Source organism: Protomyctophum parallelum (genome assembly GCF_964188405.1).
Source record: "Protomyctophum parallelum genome assembly, chromosome: 3".
Lineage (NCBI taxonomy): Eukaryota > Metazoa > Chordata > Actinopteri > Myctophiformes > Myctophidae > Protomyctophum > Protomyctophum parallelum.
Window position 1 is genome coordinate 22,222,260 of NC_139698.1, and position 27,216 is coordinate 22,249,475.

At 43.4% G+C, this 27,216-nt stretch overlaps 1 protein-coding gene across 1 annotated transcript; it reads left to right on the plus strand.

The window, feature by feature from the left end:
- Positions 1 to 4,279: 4,279 nt before the first annotated feature.
- leng8 (leukocyte receptor cluster (LRC) member 8) lies at positions 4,280 to 27,140 on the plus strand. Its single transcript, XM_083761167.1, has 16 exons — positions 4,280 to 4,386; positions 4,539 to 4,662; positions 7,892 to 8,030; positions 9,456 to 9,641; positions 10,120 to 10,197; positions 11,558 to 12,050; positions 12,464 to 12,620; positions 13,881 to 14,051; positions 14,392 to 14,649; positions 15,956 to 16,120; positions 17,104 to 17,413; positions 17,878 to 17,979; positions 18,337 to 18,405; positions 19,307 to 19,436; positions 20,984 to 21,191; positions 21,837 to 27,140. Exons 2-16 carry the CDS (start codon positions 4,625 to 4,627, stop codon positions 21,997 to 21,999), a joined length of 2,667 nt encoding a protein of 888 aa, XP_083617293.1. The 5' UTR covers positions 4,280 to 4,386; positions 4,539 to 4,624; the 3' UTR covers positions 22,000 to 27,140.
- The last annotated feature ends 76 nt before the right edge of the window (positions 27,141 to 27,216 follow it).

A 27,216-nucleotide genomic window follows, 5' to 3' on the forward strand; every position in this document is an offset into this window, starting at 1 on the left:
TCCTGTAAAGTGTTTAATAATACCACTGGGAAAGATGGGCCCAGAGGATTATTGTACTTTACTCCCATATCCTGTGCCTAGTAATCACAGATCGTCGTTCACAGATGTCGTTATGGATAAATGAGAGGCCTATGGAATTTTAACTGAGGGTGGATATATATTGAAGAGACACTTCACCAAAGCTATATATTTCAGTCCATGGTTGAAGCTTAATGTTATAGCAGAAAACCATGCCAATTCTGAGAATCTCACATAGGCCTAATTACTTGGGGTTTGACAAGAAATTGACTGCAATTATGCAGTTTTTTTTCCTGGAACACTGTGAGTGAAGTAAAGTTTACCAAAACCACTCAGTGACAACAGCACAAATTTTGGTGTCACTGCAGGGGTCTAATTAACACTTCACTGTCAATAATTGAAAAAAGGAGGGGGACTTTGAAGAAGTCCTCAGTCCGGGTTTAGGGTTAGACTGGGTGATCAAGACATGTCTTTAACCCACCTGATTCCAACTTCCTCCCATGGGAGTATGGGACAGGGATAAACAATAATGTCAGCAATAGGCGCTCAAACCCCAGCAATCCGTACAATGGTGCAGGGAAGTGAGTCATTGTTTGTCGGGTAGCCTCATGCATACTAAACATATTTGTGTGATGATGTGCTCAGAAATACTATAGTAGGCCTACAGTAGGTTTGCTCTATTCCATGTCATGTACGGGACGTTTTGGAACTAATATACTTTGCTATACTGTATGCTCTTTCTATTTCAACAACTATATAAAATGTATGGATTTAGTATATACTGTAGGAGTTCTTTGTTATCTGAAGGTAATAATATTGAATATATTTGCTTTTTATTGTTATACAGGAACAAGTCCTGCCTGTCTTCATTCCTGGGCCTCTCCTGTTCCGTGTCTGCTGTCTGAATAGATTAGAATGTCCTCCTCTGTGATTTAACCAGGGGCGTCGCCTATATTCTGAGGTGAACCTTCAGTGAAAATATCCAATCTACAAGGGAACTGACAATGTGTTGTAACACCATGTGTTGTGAGCTTGCAGTTTGGCTATTTCCAGCTAAAGATTTGGCTTAGTAGAGGGAACGAATAAGGACCCTGGGGGGTGGAAGGATTCAGTCCCTGGGGGAGTGGGACCCCGGCCAACAAAGTAGGGTGAGGAGAAATATACTAATAAATAACCATGATAGGGGGTGCATTCATAACTTAACCACTTAAGCCCTCCCCTATATACTTTGATGAATAGCAAATAATGACAATCTATATACAAGCTCACAAAGACCTGGAAGTTTGTAGATCCCATTTCTTGAAAAAGGCAATAATGACATGCCCAGAATAAGGATTAACAGAGGTATAGTAAGCATACTGACCTTTATACTTAAAGGTGGGATTAGTGGGATTAGTTTATCTTTTTGTTGTTTGTCTGGCAAGGAAACATGATCACTGCATGGGCTCCCTGACAACATGCTACAAGAAGAAATCAATTACACTGCAGAAATATCTTAAGCTAACTCACAGTTACGCTGGTGAATTAGCTGAAGTGAAAGTATGATTGGCTGTCTATCAAACATAGTTTAAATTAAATTCATTAGGCCTTTATTGGTTTGACTAATTTCATTCTCTCCAATTGAAAGACAAGCTCAGCACACAGCACTTATGGGTTTGAGACTGGAGTAAGATTAACCCTAGGAAGCCCCGTACTGCACTGCAACGAAACACATCAGAACACAGTGTTTGGTGATTTAATTTTACCTTCTGTACACTAAAAAGACAGACTGAGTAGATTGATTAGTAACATCCGTTTGATATTCATTAGGCCACGGACCCCCATTTTAAACAAGATATTTCTGGGACCCTGTACTACACTGTACTAATATCCTTAGTGTTCATTTAACTATGAGAATTTGTACACTCTCAGAGTTACAGACCTGTAAGGGTCCATTTGGTTCCCAACTATCAATCGTTTAGCTGGGGATCCTCTAGCTAGCTGGAACCCCACTGGGGGTCCCGTGACCACACTTATAAATATACCTAAATAAGCAGGGCAAAGGTTAAAGGGTCACGAGCCAACAGAAGAGCACTAGGGGTGAAAAGTAAAAGAAATACTAGCTTACTTATAGGCCCATGTCTATAGAAGTTCCATGATGCATTAGTTACAATTTAGTCAGCCAATGACTTAGAATTCCTTTTTATCCACGAAAGAAAATTATCTTTTACTCTTTTAGTTTTTTCCTTGTTTTACAAATTATTTTGCAAATGCGCTACTTTTTCTTAATCAAACCATTTGAAGCTGCAATCTGTGTAGAACACAACAATGACATAATTTGCTGCATAATAAGGTCTCAATCCAATCTAATAATATAGCCTTTCAGTAATCAAGCCTGTGTAATTGTGTATCTGCCTGTTTGCACAGAGGCCCCTCTGGGCTGGCACGTGACAAGGATGATATTCCGAGGGCTCCAAATGACATGAGATTTGAATGTCCTCAATTTGACATCTTCAAAGACTCCTTTGCTTTAATAATCGCGGTTTTCTTACCCCGTCTTCTCTCAGCTGCAAACACACACACACACACACACACACACACACACACACACACACACACACACACACACACACACACACACACACACACACACATCCTGCAGCTGTGGTACAGGAAATTAGAATGGGAAATGAAGAGTAGAGTTCTCATCGGGCCCTAAAATTGAGGCCCGGCCCTAACTCAGGCCCGGCCCGGCCTAATTAGCATAGATTTTAGGCCCGAAAACGTCGGGTTGGGTCGGGCCTGAAATAAAACGTCTGCATTTCCGAGGCTAGGTCGGGCCTGGTCGGGTTTGTGGAGAATTTGAGAAGTAAAAGTGAAACGCCAGTCAGCACCATCTTCATAATAGATAAATTAAATACACAAACGATTATTTTTATTATTATAAACAGATTCAATATATATATTTTTTTTCATGGAGCCCAAGGCCCGGCCCGGCCCGGCCCTAAAACGTCGGGTCGGGCCTGGTCGCGTTCGGGCAGAGTTTGAGAACTCACAAAGAAAGAGACATCAAATGTCCACAGTAGGCTATAATATAGCGGCCTACTGTGGAAAGTAGGCTATATTATGGTCTTGTAGCATTATGTCATCAATTAAAAATATTAATAAAGAACATTTATAGTTTTATGTTATTACTTATTAGTGCATCAGGTGGAATGAAATGGCAGGGGCGGTTCCTAACTGCCAAGTCACAAGTGATATAGTTTACCAGTTTATTCCGCATAAACATAATTAACTAAATGACAATGTTCTTGGTGATTAAATGAGGTTGAACATGCAGGTTATGCAGGTTATGCAGGTCATTCAATCAATCACAATCAAGTCAGTGATGACCTTACTGAAATACATAGGGTAACTTTTGCCTGTAAGTTAAGTATTTAAACACTTCCTTTGAACACTTCCACAATTATTGGATTCTTATTTAAATATGTATATTATTATTAATAATAATAACGATTAATAATAATATTAATTATTATTATTATTATCATTATTATTATGCACAGGGAAGAGTGGCAGCCAAGCAGGCACGTGTAACCCCTTGACTGAAAGCCAAATGTAAAACAAATGTTACGTTAATAAATAAAACATGTTTTCTCTGTTATATTCATTGTGATTTAGTCCGTTTGAACTGGTCACACCTGTAATTTGTTTGTAGAAAGCATAGAGATATTATCAGGCCCGGATTTACCATTGGGATAGGGTGGGCTGCAGCCCGGGGGATGATGAAATTGAAAGTATTGCAATCCAATTCAAGTGAAATTTGTGTTTAGCTACTACTGTAAAGTGTGTAAATCCAGCCCTGGTTATATGATTGAAAGTCAGAGTTTATGCCCCCTCTCCGACTGCCTTATCTGTTGTATGAGTATGACACTATTATTATTACTATTATTTCAATATCCTGGCTGATTAGTGGGTAGACAGACTAGACATAGAATATATATAATAGTAAAGAGGCTTTCTGGTAATCAGAAAGTCACTGTCTGAAACTGAATTATCAATAAAAAATGTACCGGTATTTGAATAATAATAATATAATAATAATAATAATAACAATAGGCCTAATATTATTATTATTATTATTATTAATAATAATAATATTATAACAATTTACCTTTAAAGTAAGAACGAAAGGCAAAACAAAGTACCCAATGTAACGGAAGGCGTGATTACGTTTCATGTCTCTAGTCTCTGCTGCTCTGCTCTCTGCCATTTTGTGCCACAGACACACACACAGCCCAGAGAGGGAAGTTACTTACTAGTACGCGTTGATGAAGAACACAACTAAAATAATTAAGATTTGTCGTCATTTTTACCTCATTTCAGATGGTGCGTTTTCATCGGAATATCTCTTAAGTCAGTCCGTTGATATATTTAGTGTTGTAAATTTCGGTAAATTATAGATAATTCTGGTATATATATTTTTAGATAACTAGAAACATCGGGTCGGGCTTCATCTTGTTTACGTTTCGCCATTGCAGCAGCAGCAGAGAAGCTAGGTTAACGTTAGCCTGCTAGCGTTGATCATCCAGCACTGACTCACTGCAGCCAGCAGGTCGGCGGTGAAATGGCGGCCAACGCGACCAGCGCGCCGACCGCAGCCTGGTAGGTGTTAGTTTTCAATGTTTTGTCGTGGTTGGTTGTCAATCATCATCCAAGCATTATTATTAACTAATAAACAACAACACACACATTATGATTAACTATTTAAATCCCCCGCTGTGTGCTTCCTCGTACGACGGTTTCGCGCAGAAATAACGAAAACAGCCGTTTGGATTCTACAAGCAAGCCCACGAGCGGCGCGTCGTGGGCTTTACTTGTACTTTTTTTAATTTTATTTTTAAAGCTTTATTTTGTTGTTTTGCTTGTGTTTAAACTTGTCTTCCCTATAATGACATGACACCATGGTTCAAACTTCAAAGTGGTTACATACATATTGCTCTGGGTCGTCGTATATTTTCACATTCCATGTAAACGGCATTAGTTTTGGTCGAGGCCCGACATTGGCTATACAAATTACAATGAAGGCCATGACTATCGCTAAAGAGAACCAACATGGCTGAGAGGAAAAGCCCTGACTGACTTTCTGGTAAAGTCACTTTTGTTTAACAGTAACATTTAACTTAAGGCCCAATCGATCGTGAAACAAATGCAAACAATGCCGGGTTACTGACACCAACACAACAATGAAAGAAAAGGGAATGGCACTTGAACTTGATCCAGATTATTTAGATTTCTTGGTAGTTTCTAGTAGTGATTTGTTACAAAAAGCAACACTAGTTGGACAACAGTTTACAACTGTATTTTCTGTATGGGGCTCCGCTGTAGTCTATAATATTAGGTTTATTTATATTGGTGAGGTTTGTAAACAATAAACATTGGAGCCTGCTAAAAGCAATGTTGATGCCAGATTTTACATATATATCATATTTCCCATCTACAAATCAAACTGTCAGTGTGAATGTAACCCTAACCCAACAACATGTATGACTAGGCTAGGGCTTTTAAAACGATGAAAGAGTTCAGTTGTGAATAAACAAATGATTTAACATTATTTAAGTTGATACTGAAAAATGTTAACCTGCTATTTTGGTACTGGCAGAAACAAAAGTAGAAAGAAAGTGTAGTAAGAAAGTTGTGAAGCACTATTAAAGCCTAAGGTAGGTGATAAGTGATTAGTTTTTTGGCTTAAAACGTTTTTTTGTTAAAAAGGTTAAATCACTATATTCTGATGGTGATCAGTTTGTTCAGTAACGGAGGTCTCCCTGTCACTCCAGCTCTTTCATAAACAGATTTTTTTTTTTCAAATGAACTGGTTGGAATAAAGTGTTCCTTCCACGTGGTTGGCTCTTAGAGTATATATATGAATAGAGAAGGCACCCAGAGGAAATCTTGAGGCGAAATGGACATAGTGGCCGAATGAAGGTATTGCAGCCTGGCCCCAAACACATGAACGCGCTGTCCGTTGACTAACATTGTACACGTTCACGACGGACGACGCTCGTGCGCGTTCAACGGCAGCGCGTTCATGTGTTTGGGGCCACTCACCATTGCAATCCGTCCCAGAATGCACTCTGTTCCTACCAGGAAGGAGGAGTGAATCCGCCTCATGCGCTTTTGAGCAACTTAATGCAAGTGGATGGGAGGAGAACTCGGGTGTCTTCTCTATAGATATATAACTCTATGGGTTGGCTACGTCCAACTGGGGAAACTCCCCCCTGTCGGGTGAAAAGAAGCGGCTTGGAATACTCATGCATAGAAGGAAGCATTAAGTCAGTCCGTTGCTCTCCCAGGTTGGCAGATGAGGTTTAGCGCCTAGGATTACATTAGGGAATTGACACTGGGTGAAAATATAGTTAGGATAAAAAAATTATAAGATTAAAAAAATATATATATACATTTTCAGATGGGTCCCATAAAAGTAAGAAAGAAGGCGGTGCCAGAAAGTAGTCATTAGTATTGCTACTCAGCCGTTGCAGAGCATTGCTTCTGGCGGCAAGAACAGTGTGTTGGCTCTTTGCAGACACGGGCATGGACAAACACGATGTCTGCGCCTACCGCCTCAAGAGTTCAGCATGCCCGTAAGGCAATGGATGCCCCGGTCTGCTGCTCTTCATGTGACATGATGTCCGACTACATTAACATCCACAATTCCACATCCACCCTGAGTAATAAAGTAAGAAGCGCTATGACTATTTAACTAGATGCCTGAAGAAGGTCTTTGACCGAAACGTTGCCTAATAAAAGTGTTCATATTGCAAGTCCAGACGGAGTGCGGGTCTTTGTGCACTTTATTTATTTTTGAATAACTACACTACTACAGCCTTAAGAAAGAAGTCTGTAGAGTGCTGAACTCGGCTCATTGACCTTGCTGATTTGAAAGTTTGGCCTGACCAGACTAGAGCTGAGATTCTCAGCTTGTAAACCCTATGGGTGCTTGGCTGATACTGCAGCGGGTTCAGGAAATGTTGAGGAAATGACCACCTGAAATGGTATGGTGGTACTGGTACACAATTTCCAAAATCAATGAAGCCAGGAGTTTGAACCAGTGCTATTTCATTGACAAATTGGCCTTCCCAGATCTTTACCCTGATCGTATTAGGTAACCACACTAAACCCTACTTTAACAGTTTGACTGTGGAATTAATTACATTGCAATGCCACATTCACTACCTGGATTTCACTAAACCTTTGAAGAACGACTGTGCCGACATAGTTCCTTTTCATGAAAATCCGCTTTAAAATTGGTGTAATCGCTTGTTGCCGCGTTGAAAAAATCCAAAGTGGCGATCACAAGTTAGCGGAGGAGGAAAGCGCCCACTGCGTGCCCCTGCTGCCATTGGAATGCATTGGGCCTCAATTTCCCAGAACCCTTTGCATGTGACGGATGTTTTTCCGATTAAGTCATCAAAACGCGTCACCTATACCACTATGTCCGATGGAAGCCTCATCTTAAAATTTAAAACACGAATTAAACAATGAAAACGTAACTCAAACGTGAATAATTCTTGATCTAAATCAATCCGTCCAATTCTAACCAAAGATTATGTTTTTGACGGTCCATCGCGGTCCCGTCACTTGTCGCGTTAGAAGTAATCATACTTCCCGTTGTTGTCAATCGTCTCTGGGGTGTTTTGGCTAAATCTAGCTACTTCAGCTACATCCAAGATGGGCACCTTTAAATGGGCCCTGAAGAAACAAATCACTGGATGTCCTGATTTTAATGGTTACAAATACCCCCGGGCGTTCTAGGTGTTAACTTGTGAATGTGAATGTGTTTTAACAAATGTTTTGGAGCCTTTTGACTGACCTATTTATTTGTTGTTAATTTCAGGTCCTATGGAGATGGAGGCCAGGTCCATGAGAACCCTGAATGGGAGAAAGCAAGACAAGCACTAGCCTCCATTAGTAAAAGTCAGAGCCAGAGCCTGTCTGCCAAGCCGCCTGCACCGGCTGACCGGACCCCAGCAGAGGTGTGTGTGTATGTGGGGGAAAAGGGTGTTATGTCTCCATCATTTGGTGTGTTTCTGTCTTGGAATGATCACAATGTTGCGTCACCTATACCTCTGTTTCTCAAATCACAATACAAGTACAATTTATAATCTATATAAAAAACAAGCCCAAATTGATTAAATCAATTAATTACCAGCTGCATTATTATTATCTGTGGGTCTGCTGCTGACGTTATGCCACTTTTTAGCTGCGCTCCGCTGTTATGCTCAAATTAGTGACCCTAAATAATTCTGAGGCAACATGGCTGGAGACGAGGCAGCCAATCAGAACTGCTTGACTAGCCATGCCGTGCAGACGATGGGATGTTATTGTTATGGGTTGTTGCCAGTGGTGGCAACTGTCGTGACAGAAATAAGCTAAGCAGCCTCCAAAAACCAAACCAGGCAAGCAACTGTGAATGAATCCACGTTAGGCTGTAAATATGCAGGCTTGGCAACCAGTGTTGCCAACTGGTGACAGCAGGCTCAGCAGAAAATGATCTCCTGTCGATCTCCAGTGTGTATCTACCAGTCGGAACTTTGACAAGCTAATATTGATCAGCTGGTAAAAATAGGATAGCAGCTGATTTGATAGCACACTATCTGTTTATCTGTTGACTTTAAACAGTCAGTCAGTCCGTCACTCGGGGTTACACCAAATGTGCTGACCCATTGAATATGGTCGAATGATTACGCAACTACCACTGACTGCAAGGCATTGGTGATCGGTCACTGTAACACCGGGGCCGTGTGTGCTTGCCAGTGACATTATCACTCTCCCACTTGAAAAACATTTGATAAGTTTTACATTTTGAAATGGCATATTACATATTTCTTTATATATTAATAAAATTAAAATATTTTTTGATTTTTATTTGAGTCGGGATGAGCATGAGTCAAATCGACTCAAATCGCTTTTTTATTCACACCCGTACTAATATGGCATGTTTTACACTTAATGCAGATATATTTGATTGAAAACGTTATTAACATGATTACGCTGAGGAAGACCATTGTGCCGTCTCCGATGGACAAGTTAAGAAAAGCTTAATTTGTAAGGATAAGGTTTAGATTCCCATACAGACTTGATTGAGGTTTATAATCCGACAGAACGGTTCTGGCAAGATGCCTTATATAAGGAGGGGATGACGTCAGAACTAGGTAGGTGTGACATCAGCCCTGACACTTGTACTGTTAGTACAAGTAGTACAGTTGAGGGTTATGCTAAAAAAGGATAATGCCAAAAAGCCCCAGGTCCTTGTTTCCATTGTGATCGCCACTGCATCGCAAGTCACAATAACCTCCACCTCACAGCGACTCAGGCCAGGGTGCAGCTAATGCTATACATGCATCGGTGACACTTTTGTCAATCATCAATCCTGTTCTGTCTGTATCTCTGCTTTCCAGGCGGGTCAGTTTCAGCCAGCAGCCACTGATTCCACAGCCGTTCAACAGCAACAACAGCAGCAGCAGCAACAGCAGCAGCAGTACTATCAGCAGTGGTACCAGCAGAACCAACAGAACCAACAGCAGTATCCCGGATACGCATATCCGGCGTACAACAACTACTACTACCCAATGGCTCCAGCTCCAGTAAGTACAGTATACAGAAACTTATGGCTGATGGCTGATGGCTTAAACTGATGGCTGCATAGATAATTTAGATTTCTACATTTAACCCATTTAGGCCTGACCTCAAAATCCTCCAGTTTTCTGAAATAAATATTTTCACGATCTTTCAAAAATAGCATGTGAATGTATCTTAGTGTACTACCGTAAATAACTAAATGGGTTAAGGCGAATAAAGTTATATCAAGCCCAACACACACCGGGTGCGCAGCAACGCGGCACAGGCGTTGCCGCGCGGTAACGCCTGGAAAATAGAACTGGTTCTATCGGAGCGTCAGGCGAGGCGTCGGCGTGCGTCGGACGCCGCCGGTGTGGGATAGGTTCATTGAAAATAACGGAGGCGGCTGTTTTGACGCGCAGCGTTCACAGACTGTGTGTGAGGCCCTTTACATTGCAATTAAGTGAACTGAATGCCTGTCTCTTTCCCCTGTTCCATTCGCAGTATGGCGGTACCTATCCTCCAAATCAATACGGTGGACCTCCTGCCGGCTACCCAGGACCCCCTACTCACAATGGACAGGTACATAACATGATACAAAAATAAATTTAAATTAATTAATACATTTTGTTCTACGGATACCTTGTCTTATTCCCAGAGGCTATTAATGGCAATGATGTCAAATTGAGGAACTCTCTTATGCAAATTGTTTTTTTGTGAAACTGTTTAATATTCCTCACGGGAAGGTTAAACCACAGTCCTACATCAAACAGATTTGCTTGTGTGTGTGTGTGTGTTCACACAGGATGTATAATTGCTGTTCAGAGAGTTGTGAGTTCAAAGAGAGTTCAGTAAATGTGTTTTTGGAAACGAGATAATGGGTTGTATATAAAGCAAGACTGCCCCTCGCCCACACACAACACTTAAGTGCAAAGGAGTCGTTTCATCCTTTCCCTTTTTTCCTTTAGCATTCCTGTTGCATTTGGCAAGAGAATTTTGACATCTGTGGTTGATACAGACCTCCATTTATGGCCCGGACATTCCCTCAGTTGGGGTAGGGACTAGGGCTGGGCCATATGATCGTTTTTTGGTAAAATACTTGGTAAAATACTGGTTTATAAAAGCCAAACAAAAAACATTGGTCCATTGCAGTCTCCTGAAAACTCTGCCGTAAACCTATTGAAAATAGAATTAAAAACTTGTCCAAATGACTTAATATGATGTGAACGGTAGCATTGCACTATAAAAAATAATTTGGAGATGCAAGGTTTTCAGTTGACAATAACCCCATTATGCTAAATGACGTTGCTCATCGTGACACAGGCCTGCTGCTTTTGCTTTGAATGATGAAGGAAGGCTGGAGGCAAAAGCATGTGACTTGATATGACATATGGATGTTAGTTTTTCAACTTTTTCAAAGGGGACAACTCGCAACCACTCTGTGTGGAATGCTTTTAATGACTACCAACATGAGCAAAGTGAGGTTGATGAGGAGAGATTCTAATGACATCGTTATCTATACACTTTACACTCAGTTTACTGCCCAACCTTCGTAAAGTAGTGCTGCACGATAAGTAGTGATGCAAAAAATTCATCATTTCTAAATTTGAGCAAAATAAATTTGGCTTTAGTTCATTTAGTTTTTGCTACAAGAGAGAGACTTTAAGAGTGACTTTGACTCCATCCAGGTGCCACATTTTGAATGTAGTAAAGACAAAAGACACATTTTCATGGGAAAAAAATGAGAATCGTGATCTCAATTCTTGTGGAGGAAAAAACCGAGATTCACAAGAATCGTGCAGCACTAGCATAAAGCCCGGAGAAATGTCAGCGCAGAGTTCCAGTGAGTCCACGTGTCATGTGCTGATCACACAATCTGAGCGCACGGGTCGGGGTCACGACAACCCTAACCTAAGCTGTCGACCTTCTTGTGTTTTTACAGCCTCCTCCGGTGCCAGGAATAGACGACCAGTCGTCCAACTACACCGGTCCACCCCAGCCACCTCCCCCTTCTTCCGCCCCTCAGCCCCCCCAGAGCCCGACGGCCTCGGAGAAACCCCCTCCGCCTCCTCCGCCGTCCCTCCCGCCCCCGCCGAGCCCGGGCCAGTACCCCCCCTCGCCGTCCCAGAACGCCTACGGCGGCGGCACCAGTCCCATGCCGTACCCGCCGTCCGGTGACCCCAACCACATGCAGGCTTACAGCCACGGCCAGGGCAGGCCTAGCTACGGACAGAGCTACCAGAGCCAGAATGCCTACCAGCAGGCCGCCCAGAATAACTCCCAGCAGATGCAGCAGCAGCAAGGCCAGTACGGGCCGGGCATGGGCAGAGGAGGGGGAGGAGGGGGAGGGGGAGGAGGAGGAGGAGACGCCAACAAAAACAAGAACCAACAAAAACCAGGAGGAGGAGGACAACAGCTCTGGCACAGGATGAAACGTATGATTATTTGTAGTTTGTTTGTAGTTTGTAAGGTCGTTTCTGGTATATACGTGTCGTGTGGTTGAGCAGCTGGCTCAATGAAGACAATTATCCGAACGAGAAGAATTGGTTGCGTGCTTCCACAATATGAATATCATTGCTTACATTTAACCACTTTCAACCTGGCATTCCTATTTTGGCATGTCATTGGTGAAAATATTGTGATTTTTGTATATTCCTGCTAAAATATATAGCTATTAATCAAACTATTTAGTATACAGGACCTAATTGGTTAACACAATGAATATATAGAGGCATTCGTCTGAATTCGTACATGGTACATACCCCAGAATAGGAAACACATGGTTACTTGGCAGAGATTAAAACTGAACGAATAACCAGCTGTTTTATATTTGTGTGTGTGTCCACAGAGGCGCCCAATGCAGGTGCTGTGAAGTTCAATATTCCCAAGAGGCCTTACGTGATGACCAATCAGACGTTTCCTCCAGGGGAGCAGCCGTCGGGATTGGCTCCCTCACCCTCCTCCCCGTCCACAGCCAACGCTTCACCAGGATCAGCGCAGATGAGGTGAAAACGCAGCTCTTTTCCACTTATTTCGCCTGTAGTTTATTGTCCTATCAATCACTGTGACAGGGGTATGCTGCATTATAGTATTCCAAGCCAGACTATCTCTTCCACAAGCTTAGCATGCTACCGAGAGTCTGTAATTCTGCCTCTTAAACGTTTGAGAACGAGAAGCTGTCATCTGCCCAGAGGGGTATTCATGGCACAGTGTTCATGAAAATATTTTGTGGCCAAATTTGACTGAGGGACTGGATAAGATTTTTTTTAATTCTCGTATATGAAAGCAGGGAATCTTGGCTTCAAATGTACATATTGGTTTGACCCACCAGTTTTGGAGATATGGCTTATAGAGTAATGTCTGCAGAAAACAGCGAGTTGAGCAAACAGGCTTTATTGAAAGGTTCACTTCTGTGGTCTCTAACGTTACACATGTTTCAGCATTTATTTCTGCTCTGACACTTATTTCAGACATGCTCTAGTATGTGAAGAGTCTGCCTGTGCTATTAACTCATTTTGGATAAAACAAACCGAAAGTTTTTCTCCTCTGCTGGAGCTGGAGGTTGCGCAATGGCAGGCTCTTAGTGAAAGCAGCTAAATTAATTTTCTCCACCAGGCCGAAGGCATGGGGGGAGAGTATGTTTTGCACTCCGTCCGTCCGTCCGTCCGTGTGTGTGTGTCCGTGAGCAGCTAATCTCGGCCACCGTTAACCCGGTCGATGCCAAATTTTGCACACACACTCCCTGGATGCCAACGATGAACCTCTGCCCCAAACTTTCCAGAACGGCCTGTTATAGCGCCACCAGGAGGCCGCTTTGTGCAAAACAAGTTTTTGCACAGTACACCTACAGATTTTGTCCAAACATCACGCAAATTGGTACACAGTCTCTCTAGAGCCATTCAACGAAACCGGTCTTTCAGATTTCTCAGACTCCATCCTGATTGGTTAAGATTGGCTTCCAAAGTTCACAGGAGTGCTCAGTTTCAAACAGGGGCACTTTTTCTAGTTCCATTTAATTTTCAACACTTCTGATGTTACAGACTGTTCGATGGAAGCATTTGAAAATTGCGGGAGCCCACACATCTCTCGAGAGATGATTGCAGGATAAAAGCATGTCCTACATGCTACTACGCCAGTATGGAACGAACAATAAAATGTGTCCAGTTTTGATGATGACTTTCCGCTATTTAATTGTGCACAATAGTTGGGGCAGGCCTTGTTTCTAACCTTTGCCCCTGTGTGTGTGTGTGTGTGTGTGTGTCCAGGCCCCAGGACTGGCCCCAGGCTATGAAGGAGTACGTCCAGCGCTGCTTCACGGCCTGCGAGACGGAGGAAGACAAGGATCGCACCGAGAAGGTGCTGAAGGAGGTCCTGCAGGACCGGTTAAAGGACGGCTCCGCCTACACCATCGACTGGACCCGCGAGCCTCTGCCAGAGTACGCTTTTAACCACATTTACCCCGACGTTCATTTCTTTAAATGTTTTCAAAACATTTTACATTATTATTTTTGCAGCGAAAATGCTTTTTAGAGCACTTCACTAATACACGGTTGATTTATTAAAAGTGTAATGTTGCATTTGCGTTCGTAGGAAAAAATTAAGGGTTGCTCTGTCTGTCTTTTCTGTTGACATTTCAACTTGACAAAATGAGCCACTGCATTGGTGTTATTACCTTTTCTTTTCTCAAATGCAAAAAGAATGTTGTTCATTATGTATCCACCACCAGCTTTTTTTTATGTATTTGATACTAACAGACGTTTTGTCTTGTTCCACCAGACTGAAGGCCAAGTCGTCTCGCTGGGAGAACATTCCGAGGACGGTGGACAACTCGGCGAGTCGAGGAGGAGGAGGAGGAGGCGGCGCGGCGGCCAGCGCACGGGGCCGCGGCCTGGGACACCGGCTGGGCGGATACAGGAACGTCTTCTCCACGCGGAGTCCCACCTCCAGCTCCTCGCGCTCCTCCTCTCGCTCGCCGTCGCCCTCACCACACGGCCGACACAACCGCGACCGCAGCAACCAGAGACACAGGCGCAGGTAAGAAAAAGATGCAATGGGAGGGGGCACGGTGGCACAGTTGGTAGGGACGCTGTGGGTGCTGGTGGCGTGTTTCCTCCTCCGCGTCATCAGTGCCCATACCCGAAGGCGGGGTTGGCGAAAGGGCCTTTCTGTGTGGAGTTTGCATGTTCTCCCCGTGTCCCCTAGGGTAGGTACCCTCACAAAAAACATGCAGTAATCCTGGTCACTAAACTGCCTCCCCCTGGCCAGCCGGGGCGCCTGATGGAGGGGAAAGGAACTGGTTGGAATAACGTGTTCCTTCCACGCGCTACGTCCAACCAGGGAAACTCACCCCTCTCAGGTGTAAAGGAGCAACTTGGACACTCAGGCATGAAGGAAGCATGAGTTCAAGTCCGTTGCTCTCCCCTTGTCCCCCATATATGGGGACTAGGTTGGTGGAGGGTGTGTAGAGCACAGGATCACATTAGATGATTGACACAGGTGAAAAATGGGTTACAAAATCGTGGGATAAAAATATATTTAAAAAAAAAAGATAAAGATGCAATGTGTTACGAAGGAACGAAGTGCCTCTCTGACATCATAACCGCGGTGTCAGAGGTGACGTCACTCTGACATACCTCTGACATCTCGACGCTATAAATATAGGTGCCTACGCGATCATAGATGGATTTAAGATTAAGAACCGGGATCGATATACGCCGACCTAAGGACAGCTTGGCCTCAAGTGACCCATATCCATCCCTGACGATACTTTCGCTAAGGTTGGGCATCTCTCTGCATTATCCCAGACCCGATCAGCCCTTTACTTAGGGCTCGGTTACACAATGCAAACGCCGAGCGCTGCGCATGGAAAAGGATCCGAGCTAAATTGACTGTAGTTGCATTTTTTGTAAAGGCCAGTGGGTAACCTTAACCAAATTAATTAAATGTATACTTCCATTCTATTGCCAGAATCCAGGTATTAAAATAAAATCACACCCGTGTGAACTGAGTGGTGCAACTCCCCCCTCTCCCCCCCCCCCCTCTCCTCTCCTCTCTCTCTCTCATTAGCATGCAACAGTGCAGCACTAATACTATCTCTCTCTCTCTCTCTGTTTCTGGCACAACAGCGCCCCTACTGGTGCGGTAGTCATAGTCATGGTGCTCATGAACCAACACATACATATAGGCACACACATGTAGGTGAACACGGACATTGCTGTTCCTTGGAGTGGTTGCACCACTCAAAATTATTCATGTACGAATAAACACAACAAATGTTTGGATTTTGACGCCTCGTGGCTTCTCTAAACACGCATACCATGGTTGTGTGTTTTCCGTGCAGCGACTCCGGCTCCCAGTCGGACAACAGCATCTCCAGTGACCTGCGGCCACAGCTGTCCCGGCGCAACCAGAAAGGAGGCCGCGGCCGTGGCCGCGGCAACGACCGGGACCGGGGCGGCGGAGAGAGGGGGCGGGGCAGAGGAGGACGAGCCAACCGAGGAAGGAGGTAAAAGTCCTTTCCACGGTAGCGTTGGAACATTCCACTCTGTCGTTATTCTGGGTGTTGTGAATTCATTCATTCGTTTTAATTAATCCGTTTTTATAACTTAAAGTTAAAAAATAAATAAATGCAATACTGAAAAGACGAGCACAAGGAGAAAAAAAAGGAATGTTCGAAAAGGAGTACGATTTCGGGGAAAGGTTTGGGGGAAAAAATGAATTCTGGACGGAATTTCTGCAAAACTGCCCAATTGACTCTCATTGGAGCAACTTAATAATTTTAATAACATCTTTTGTGCTGTCCCCCATATATGGGGGACTAGGTTGGCGGAGGGTGTGTAGAGCCCAGGATCACATTAGATGATTGACACAGGGGTGAAAAATGGGTTACAAAATCGTGGGATAAAAAATATATTGGGGAAAAAAGAAAAAACATCTTTTGTGCTTTTACACAGTATACCGGTACTTAGTTTTGGCGTGGCTACAGGAACACGGTCTGCGTTGTATGACAAAGCGTCTCTCTTCCAGTGTTGTTTTTGGCATCAAATTTCTATTTTAGTTTTAGTCTTTGTCTTTTGAATAGTTTTCATTTAGTTTTAGTCACATTTTAGTCACCCGGAATGTTTTATTGTTAGTCTAGTTTTAGTCGACTAAATGTCATAAGATTTTAGTTGATTAAATCTACAGGTGATTTAGTCGACTAAAATGTATTTTGGCGGGCTTTGATGCCGTCGTATTTTCAGCATGCAACCGAGTGTAAAATGACTTATACTGGATCTCTTGTCCACTAGTCCCTTCCTAACATTTTAGTCTAGTTTTTATTTGTTGACGAAATTGTCAGTATATTTAGTCTTAGTTTTAGTCATCATAGATAGTTTTCATTTAGTTTCCATTTAGTTTTCGTCAGTGGAAAAAGGTAGTCGACAAACCTTTTTCGTCTTAGTTTTAGTCGACGAAAACAACACTGCTCTCTTCCCCTCTGGCCTATAGAAACATGGACGACTCCGGCTCCAACACGGGGGGCAACAAGAAGAGGAAGGGCGGCAACGCCGGCCTGGACTTCCACGACCCCAACCGCGAGGCCAAGAAGCAGAGCCGCGCGGCCCGCTTCCACAAGCAGCTCCGCACGGAGCCCCTGGTGCTGTCCGTCAACGGCCTGGACCTGCCCAACAACGCCTCCACCCAGGAGGGCCTCATCAGCTGGGACGACTGCCCCGTCGTCGGCACCAGCCAGGACATCACCAAGATCTACCTGAGGCTCACCTGTGCTCCGGACGCCTCCACCGTTCGCCCTGTGCACGTGAGGGCCAACACACACCCCCTTCATTCTCCATCTAACGGCTACAAACTGGGGTTATATCAAAGAATCCTTTTTAAATAATGGGGTTTATATTGCTTAAGCTCTTAAGTGCTTTATATACTCCATCATACAATGAATATAAATTTCTTTTATTTGTATTGAAATAGTTTGCCTAATGATATGCCTACACATTGAAAGTGGTTAAAGGTCAAGGTTCTAATGTCCTGTTTGTCTATTTTATTTTGATATGCTAGACTGACTAAATGAAAATAGGTCTTATTATTCACTCCGGAAGATTTGCAGACCTTTCTAGTTTCTGTGAAAATCTGTTGCGAGTTATTTTATGAATTCCAAGACGTAACGAGTGAGACGGTGTTGTTACGTGCCTCAGGCTTCCTGTGATAAAGGCTGCCGGGAATCGGGCAGACGGTGATGTGTCGCTGCACCTTGTGTTCTGTGTCCAGGTGCTGAGAAAGTCTCTGCTGGCGGTGAAGCTCCACTGGAAGACCCACCAGGACTACACCTACGCCTGTGAACAGATGAAGTCCATACGGCAGGACCTCACGGTGCGTGATCCATAATCTATTAATCCATTTTATTTTCCACCTCTAGTTGTTGTGAAATGTCTACACACGGAAGAAAATGGCTAACTAGTGCGCCATGACTCGTCAATCTGAAACTATGTAACTAGAAATGCACTCTGACGAGGTGCCAACTTGCGCCTTGCACACAAGTAGGCCATACATGGCCAATAAGGGAACACCATTCTTACCCTGACATACATACAAATGTACCTTAGTTACGCCATCAGCCAATCCCTGATCGACATACGCAACCGATTACAGTACTTGTGCGCTCTGCTTGTGCAAGTAGTAATAATAATAATAATATGTCTGTCTGGTGTCTGTCCTTTGCTCCCTCAGGTCCAAGGAGTGCGTACAGAGTTCACAGTGGAAGTGTACGAGTGTCACGCACGCATCGCCCTGGAGAAGGTGAGCTCCTGTTTTAAAGATTTCAAAATGACAACGTATTCACCTCGCTAGGAAACGTTGTCCCCGGTTTATGAACCTCACCTAAAACCATTATGCACATTTGTTTTAGCAATGCTCTGTATCGACCCACTCCATAGCCAATCTACAAGCTCACAACAGCACCACTGTGCAGCACATTGCGAGCTTGTAGATTAGCTTGACACTTGTGTGAAGTGAGAGGCTCCCACTGTGGCTGCCACATAATGTCACGAGTGGGGTCCTGTGTTTTTTAAGAAGGGAGACCTGCTTCTGCCTGGCAGTCAAGGAAGGACTGTTGAGGAGCGACCTAGGACCAATCTGTCCAGTGCTGTAAATGAATAGTTTGCTGTGCGTCATGTTTGATCACTGGTCTGTAAAAAGAAAAAGGGTGAATAAAACTGACTTTTCCCTGCATCATCAAGGATTCTGTCTGGCGAATATTTCAGTTTTTTTTTTTTGCAGTTTTCATTTCAACCTGTGCCTTTCGTTAAATACTAGCCACACTGGGTCAGAGTGTGACAAAAACCAAGCGTGCTGCAGCCATTCTGAATCATTCGGAGAGGTTTAAGTGCACATGCCGGGAGGCCAGTAGAGAGTTAAGTTTTGATATGACTTGATGTCTGGATACGAAGCTGGGCTGACTCCTAGCACTACCAACTGTAGGTGCAAAGGCTAATCTAAATCATTGTTTTAATCGGTTATAAAAAAGTAATTATCAAATAAAATCTATTTCATTACATTTAAAGTCCATAGACTTGGCTGCCACATGACACTGAAAGCCAGACGTTGGAGGGGTTAGGGCCCCTCCAAAAATGTACAAAACAAAGTTGACAATAGAAGTCTTTGTGGCATTTTATAATGAAACCGTGAATTGTGTTCCCAGGGGGACCATGCAGAGTTCAACCAGTGCCAGAACCAGCTGAAGGCCCTGTACAAGGACAACCCATCGGAGAACATCGGAGAGTTCACAGCCTACAGGCTGATGTATTACATCTTCACCAAGAACTCTGGAGGTAAGGATCCTTTTGGTGTTTTAAAGCATTATGTTACACTTTAGCTGTTGAAAAATAGCAGATCTACAGGCTCATAGTGCGAGTGTCGCTTTTGAAAAAATCCTGAAAATGTGGCCCAAATGTTTGAATATATTCTTTCACAGCAAACGTTTTTAACAAAAAAGAAAATCTTCTGGAACAACATATTTTCAGATGGGGGGTCGGCGGCCAATTACATATATGTTTAGGAGTCCTTGACATGAAACAGTTTGAGAACAACATAGAAACATGGGTTTTCAGAAATTTAGAAGACATTTGTAGATTATTTTCTCAGGTCTAAATGGGTTAAAGCATGACATGCTGTGTAACCACGCAGTCAAATGCATTATATCATCAAAAAAAACGCAAAACCACAAAGATGTGTGCAAATCAAAAATATTTCTGTATAGAAAAGCAAAAAACTCGTGCTCCAAAGAGCAGCAGCCATGCCCCACATAGGCCACTCCGGTACAGTACACGGTACAGTACATGTCCTCCGGTACAGTACACGGAGGACATGAGACCGGTAATGTAATCTACAGAGTTGTGAAAACAAACCGAATTAACGGCACTCAAGGATCATCTTCTATTTATTGAGGGCAAAAAAAGCAAACGCGTCATACACTGACTGCTTATTATAACATGCGGTGGTCTTTTGCCTTTAATGAGTAGATGATTGATCCAGGCGGCATAGGTGCGAAGTTCTTGGGAGCTGCACACTTGTACTTTTTGAGCGGTGCCTAACCGCTCCAATGAACAGCTGAGCTCTGTCCGTATTTGAGCACGGATGTGTGTCTGTTCGTATGTCTATTTGAGTACACACAGTTGTGGGCAGTTCAGAAACCCGTCCACAAGTGACATCATCGTTAGGCAGATTTTCTTTTTTTTAAACAACATTTTTACAAAAATGTTTAGATTTATAATATTATCGCGAGAACGATGGCTTCTGTTTTTGCATTGCAACTTTACAGGGCTAGAAAGCCTTCAGTTTCTATTAGCTTGGATTCCCCACCGATGGTGGACGGGTTTCTGAACTGCCCACAGTTGAAAAAATGGGCCATTTTTATCATGATTAGTGAGGACCTTTTATATGAAGATGGGTTGAAAAGTGGTCCTTTAAAACCCATTTTGGTGTTGGCATCATGTTATGCTTTAGCTATTGAAAAATAGAAGATCTACAAGCTCATAGCGCGCGCTATGAGCTTGTAGATCTGCTCATTTTTTTTAATCGAAGAACGACTGACATAGAAACATAGCTTTTTCAGAAAACTGTCAGGATGCAGAAGACACTTTTAGAATCTCATCTCAGGTCAGAATGGGTTAACGATAATAATAACAAATTTGAAATGCAATGTCGATGTCTTTTTTTCTTTTAATTTTATGTATTTTTTTTTTCTTTTCTTTTTTGTATGTTTGTGGTGTTATTGTGAGTACTGTATGTTTTCTTCTGTCTTTCCGTCTTGAAAAATCTATAATAATTTAAGTAAAAAAAAAAAAATGGGTTAACGATGCTCTCCTCTCCCCCGCAGACCTGACCACCGAGTTGGTGTACCTGACTCCGGAGCTGCGGCGGGACGTGTGCGTGTCTCACGCGCTCGCCCTCCGCGCCGCCTGGGCTCTCGGCAACTACCACCGCTTCTTCAAGCTGTACCGGGAAGCCCCGCGCATGGCCTCTTACCTCATAGACAAGTTCCTGGAGAGGGAGAGGAAGATCGCACTCAGGGCCATACTCAAAACGTACGTTTGTTTCTTTGTTACATTCGTTCGTCCGTTCCCTCTGGTTGTATAAACGGATCGGTGTTCCTCCACTCTCCACTCGAGTGCCCGTGTGTCACTTGTCTTTGAGTTAACCCATTTTGGGGCGGGAACCCCTTTTGGTGTTTCAAGCATTGTGTTATGCTTTAGCTGTTGAAAAATAGCAGATCTACAAGCTCATATCGCTATGAACTTGTAGGTCTGCTAAAAAACAATTATCGTGAAAATGTGTCGCATATCTTTGTATATATATATATATATATATATATATATATTCTTTCAGAGTGAACGTTTTTGACTCAAATCTTTGCTTCTGGGAGGTCCCTGGAACGACATATTTTCAGATGGGGGGGTCGGCGGCCAAATACATTTTGGGGTTCTTGACATGAAATATTGAGCACCACTGATATAGAAACATAGGTATTTCAGAAAACTGTCAGGATTTAGAAGACTTTTTTTAAGAATCCGGTCTAAATGGGTTAAAACGAGTTTCTCAAGTTCCTTTTCTACCCTGTTTGGTGGGGGCAATGTGGCTGTAGAGTTTCTACCACGATGATGTCTTTACCTGTCATGTTTTCACTCTGAAACACTGACCCTGGACCTCCTTGTGTTTCTTCTGTCCTCCAGGTTCAGACCCGACTTGCCGGTGCAGTATGTGCAGTCCGCTCTGGGCTTCCCTTGTTTAGACTCCTGCATGGCCTTTGTTACTGGTCTGGGGGTCACTTTCTTCCCCTCTGACCCCAACAAGATAGACTGCAAAGCCAGCTCAGCTTCTTTGGCTGCTTCCTGATTGGGGCGGGGGGGAGGGGGAGAGGGAAATGGGCAATAGGGAGGGATTCCGGGGTTGGTCGTGGGAAACACAGTAAAAGGGACACCCATAGGGAGTGGTAGGGACCCCCCCCCTTGCCCTATAGTATAAATGCACTGCACTTCAGCATACCTCAGCTAGTGAAGACGAGAGTTGTGGCTAGACTAGCGACGTTGGAAGTGGCCATTAGCGACAGGTGTACACCAGCAAACTCCAGTACCAGACAGAGTGTAGTCGCAGAACACGCACCTATTCACCCCCCCCCCCCCCCCCCCCCACTGTCACAGATATGGATGAGGGAGGGCACCTGCATACACTACAACTGCAACGGTGTGGTCTTAGCGCGTAAGCGTCCCACTCCCCCTTCCGCATTCATTCAAAGATCTTAAATTTATCAGACCACAGACGTTAGTGAAGATCTCAAGGTCAGGCATTCGGTCAGGAATTCCAGCAGCAAGTGACGAGTCAAATCAGGGAAGAGCTCACGCCCCCTCCTAACCCACCCCCTTCCATCCATTACCCCGCCCTCAGATGTCAAAGCTAACAGTGTTTTGTTATGTTTCTTTTCCTTCCCCAAGTCAACAGCTCTCTAAAGCTCCCGAAGACTCGAGACCTCTTCCTCGGCCAAGTGAAAATACAGAAAAAAGCTCCTCGACGACAGCTTCAAGCCCTCAAAGCCATCGTTCAGAGGGTCGTCGTCCACATTAAGCCTGGCCTTGGGGGGGAGACCGGCCACGTTCAGGGTCGTCCACATTAAGCCTGGCCTTTGGGGGGGACCGGCCCAACGTTCAGGCCACGTTCCTCCGTAGAGACTGTAAAGCTCCCGTTCGTTCTGACGAGGAAGCGCTGCCAGCATGTCGACCCTGAAGAAGAGCTGGTGGTTTGTATGTCCTAGTCCCGCCGCCCCCATTTCCCCCTCAAAGTATCTACGATTGGCTGATCTGTCCCGTTTCCGCCCTGACAGCATTCCGCTGCCTTTGGAATCCATGGACTGAGAAATTTTGAAAGCCTGGTTCCTGGTTCAGTTAAATATTAGCCACTTACCACCACTGTTAACCGCTAATACTTAGCAAATTGCTGGCCAAAGAAGTCGTTGCCTGAAGGTCCCCCATCCAGTAAATCCCTAGTCTCCGTATCGCATATCAGTCCAGTATGTATTGACTTTATTTATAGTAATGGAAAAACGGGGCCAACGCTCTACACCAAGATGGTCCGACCACAGTCTTGGAGCCGGGAGGGAAACCCTATCGCTAACCCCAGTCTAGGGCCCCGTCCGTCGCATGCAGAGGAAGGAAATCTGCTGCTCCACAGGTTGAGGTTTCCACTAGACGTCCGTCCGGAGTAACCCCCCCCCCTCCCGTTCACAGCGTTTCCTTCAACAGCAGCTCCCCCCCTTCCCCCGGTGGAGCGACGGCCGACCACCACAGCAGAACGCGCCCTTCCATCGTAAGCTCCACAGGCGTCCCGCCACCGCTCTACAGAAGGGCAGCAGCAACGGATCCTCTGCCCGGCGGCCGGATGAGGTCCTTCCCAACCGTTGCGGCCAGGGTTTCGACCACCCTGACAAGCTTCTGGGTGATGGAACGTCGAGTGGTTTGTATGCTAACCAGGCTAAGGAGTACGTATGTATGGCTGGTAAGAGAATTGGACATCTGTTGCAAGGATGGAGTTGGAGGCACGACCCCTGCTAACGGCATTTCCATTGAAGTAATGTGAATACCACAATAGTGTCCATCTCTAAGTGAGAAGGGTTATATCTCATTGTGGGGTGTTTATTCCCCCCCCCCCCTTTATGGACAGCAGTATTGGCTTTTTGTCTCACCACCAAAAAAGAAAAATATCAACCTAAAACCAACTTCTAAACACGGGTTGAACAACATATATAAATACCTTCCACTGTTTAAATATACAAACACAAGTATTTAATATTAAGTATGTGATGTTTAATCTTCATGGCCAATCCACAAATTGATCTACATGCTCGGTGTATGAAATATTTCTAAATTGGGGAAATGCATAAACGGATAATGGCCGTAGTCCACGAAGCCTCCCTTTTTAGTGGCGGTGGCTTTGTAACGATGTGAGGAGCTTTGGTCAGTTAGACATTGTTTATGATGGTCATCATAAACCGTGTCAGTTTGAACAATGCGAGTGAAATGCAGAATGTTGCATGTTCTGTGATCGCCCACAGATCAGACAAAAGATATGAATTGATTCCAATGTTCCAAAAATATTGGCAGTCCACATAATCTCGGCGTTTGGTGGCAGGTTTGTTTAGAGTTCTTTGAATGATATTGCATAGAGTATGCCCTGCAAAGCATTAGAAGGGAAACCCACTCGACATCGTTCCAAAAGCCACCGGGAACTTGCCACTGGATTGGAGGGTTCATGTTGTGCGTGCGACTAGTTTTCACACAATGGAAGAAAAGAAAAATAATATCTCTATATGTGACCGTTGTCCCCTTTTTAGAATAGCATGCTTCCAGGAGAGATTTTCATGAACAGTATTAAGCTGGAAAGCGCCTGCGGTATTGGGACTGGGGACGTACATGGTGTCATTGATCAAAGGGGAATGGGGTGAACGCGGGTGTCCTGTCCGAACCACTCGTTGATTTACAGAGAATATTTATATTTTTGTACATAATGTATTATATTGCTGTGATTTACTTTCAGTTACCGTGTGTAGCGACGTTTTTTTTGTTATGTTTATTCACACAGGGGTAAGTGTGTGCTTCTCAAGGCAACTCTTTAGACCTTGTGGTGTTGATATGTGCAGTACAATTTGAATAGAGGGGGTCGTCTTTGCACCACGTTGATGCTTGATAGACTGAAATGGGGTGGTTACTTACCATGCTTCCTTTTGTGTAGCTTGTAAAGTTTCAACTTAATGAATTTGTTTGATTACTTGATGCAAATTATCAGTCAAAATAATTCAATATACACATTTATATGCTCGTCTAAACCAAATCTTTGTCAAATGTCTCCTAGATCTGTTTTGATGCATTGTTCTGTAGAGTTATTTTATAGTTGAGATCGCTAAAGCATAAACTATACTGCAAATATAGTAGCTGATTCCAGTGTTGCAAACCGTTAATCCAGTCACGCTAAATGAAGACACGATGGTTTGTAGTACAAGCTGTCCTGAAATCAATTTTTTATATTTCTAAACTGGATTACTGCATTGGTAATGTCATGTGTGCAAAGTTAGCGGTCGCTTCACACAAACGTCATTTGGATTTGAACACCTTTTTCAAGCCCGTTAAGGCTTCTGCAGCACAATAGATTCCATCAAGGCCTGGGCAATGGTTGCAAAATCAGACCTTATGTAAACTGTCTGTTGAAAGTATTCAGTGTTGGACCTTTATTACAGAAATATCATTGTTGATAACTGTCTTTATTGAAATAATCTCAACATGTTCTCCTCTCCCTCCTTTCAACTTCCTATCCCCTTCTCTTCCGTTCCCCTACATTCTCTCTCCCCCTCTCTCTCTCTCTCCCCCCCCCAACACACCCCTAGTCCTCTTCATTTATTTTTCTTTTTGTAGTACTGCATTGCAGGAGCAAATGGAGTGATTTTAAATGGGAGCGTCTCCTGAAGCGAGCCGTGGAGACAGAGAGAAGTGTGCTAAACACAAGTCTTGGTTTGAGCCGTGAAGTTCAAGCCATACCACTGATTGATAAAATGCATGGGAGCCTCACATCCTTATATCAGTCTTTCTGTCAATTTGGAATCTATATATTTTTTTTACTTTTATTATTTTTTACATTTACATGTAAAACTCAGTCTAAAAGAAATGTTGTCTTTCCCACTTGGGCCAGCTATATCAGTTAATCAGCATAATTTCATATTTTATGTAGGTATTGCTAAACCTCCAAGTAAAGCCAGGATGTTGTGGTATTCAGTTTGTCCAGATACATTTTTAGTCTGCATTTCAGGCTCCCATCTTTGCACAGATAATAGATATACATTACAAGTTGGCTAAATTCTAGTTATGAAATTGTGTTATTGCATGAGAATTGTTAATTACTAGGTATAATAATTACTAACTTACATGGCTCCTTTCAAGATCAAAATGAGTCTGGACATTACTGAATGCATTCTTTCCATATCCCCACAATACAACCATGTGTTGTTTGACACAAGATGTGTTTTTTCTTTTGTTTGTTTATCCGTTCAGCTTTAGGTAGGCTGTCTGAATGACATTAGAATAGTGTTTGTGGTGTGCTCCCATGTTGCCTTTTCTCTCTGACACAAGTTGGTTCACTGATTGATGATTTACACTGTTGATTCTCTTCCATGTGCAAAATGTTGTGAAAGCTTTTTTTTAAAACACAGGATTCACTTTTACGTGTCAATAGAAACTTCACTCCTGAGTACTAACGATCTATGTTTTGTCCCGTGTTCCTTCTGATACCCAGTCATGTCGTTTGGTAATTATTTTTGCTCCCATGTACTGTTCTCTCTTCATCCCCTTTCTGTAATGCCTCCCTTCATATTTACACGTCAAGAACTCCCATGTTCCTTCACTACGGCTCCATTTCTCTCCCCATTTTTACTTATGACTGAAATCCTCTCATTTTCTCTGCAGACTTCTTGCATGTTGTGCCTAATTTGCGGCGTCGTACGGCGGTGTCGGGTGCTCTGCATAGCCCGCCTTCAAGGTCTCAACACGTGGCAACTGCAGCGCGTTGACCTTGTAGGTCGGCTGTTTTCAGCACATGACACAGTCGTACGACTACGTATAATTCAGGCTTTAGATTCCCATCCCTTATTCTTCCCTCTTGACACTTTCTCACTTATCTCTCTAACTAGTATTTGTTCTGTCCTTTCGTTTTGCCTTCATCCTTTTTTATGTTGAGTATGTTGACAGTTTTGTTTTTCGTTTTCTTTTGCTGAGTGCCACTAGCCACTCTCGGTAGTAAGTATTGTACTGCTTTGACGATGCTTTGATAGTTTATGTTGCAGCAAACTAACAAAAACATTAAATTGCAACGAACCCCTTTTCCGCAGTCTCTCATCCCTCCACAGATTTGGTATGAAACTGCCATTTTGTAAATATTAATGTGTATATTGTACAATCTACTCTTTTTGAAGACCCTAATAAAATTCAAGTATAGCGGTATTTGTTTCACATTCTTTTTTTCCCCACCAAGTAAAACCTGCATAAAACGTGTATTCCTATGTCATGTACCATATAA

What these genes read in the sequence shown, in the direction of transcription:
- leng8 (XM_083761167.1), top strand. Translation starts at nt 4,625, where the DNA reads ATGGCGGCCAACGCGACCAGCGCGCCGACCGCAGCCTG. An exon ending in ACCCAATGGCTCCAGCTCCA is followed by an intron (nt 9,642 to 10,119) that starts GTAAGTACAGTA and finishes TTCCATTCGCAG; the next exon opens with TATGGCGGTACCTATCCTCC. An exon ending in CCACCGTTCGCCCTGTGCAC is followed by an intron (nt 17,414 to 17,877) that starts GTGAGGGCCAAC and finishes TTCTGTGTCCAG; the next exon opens with GTGCTGAGAAAGTCTCTGCT.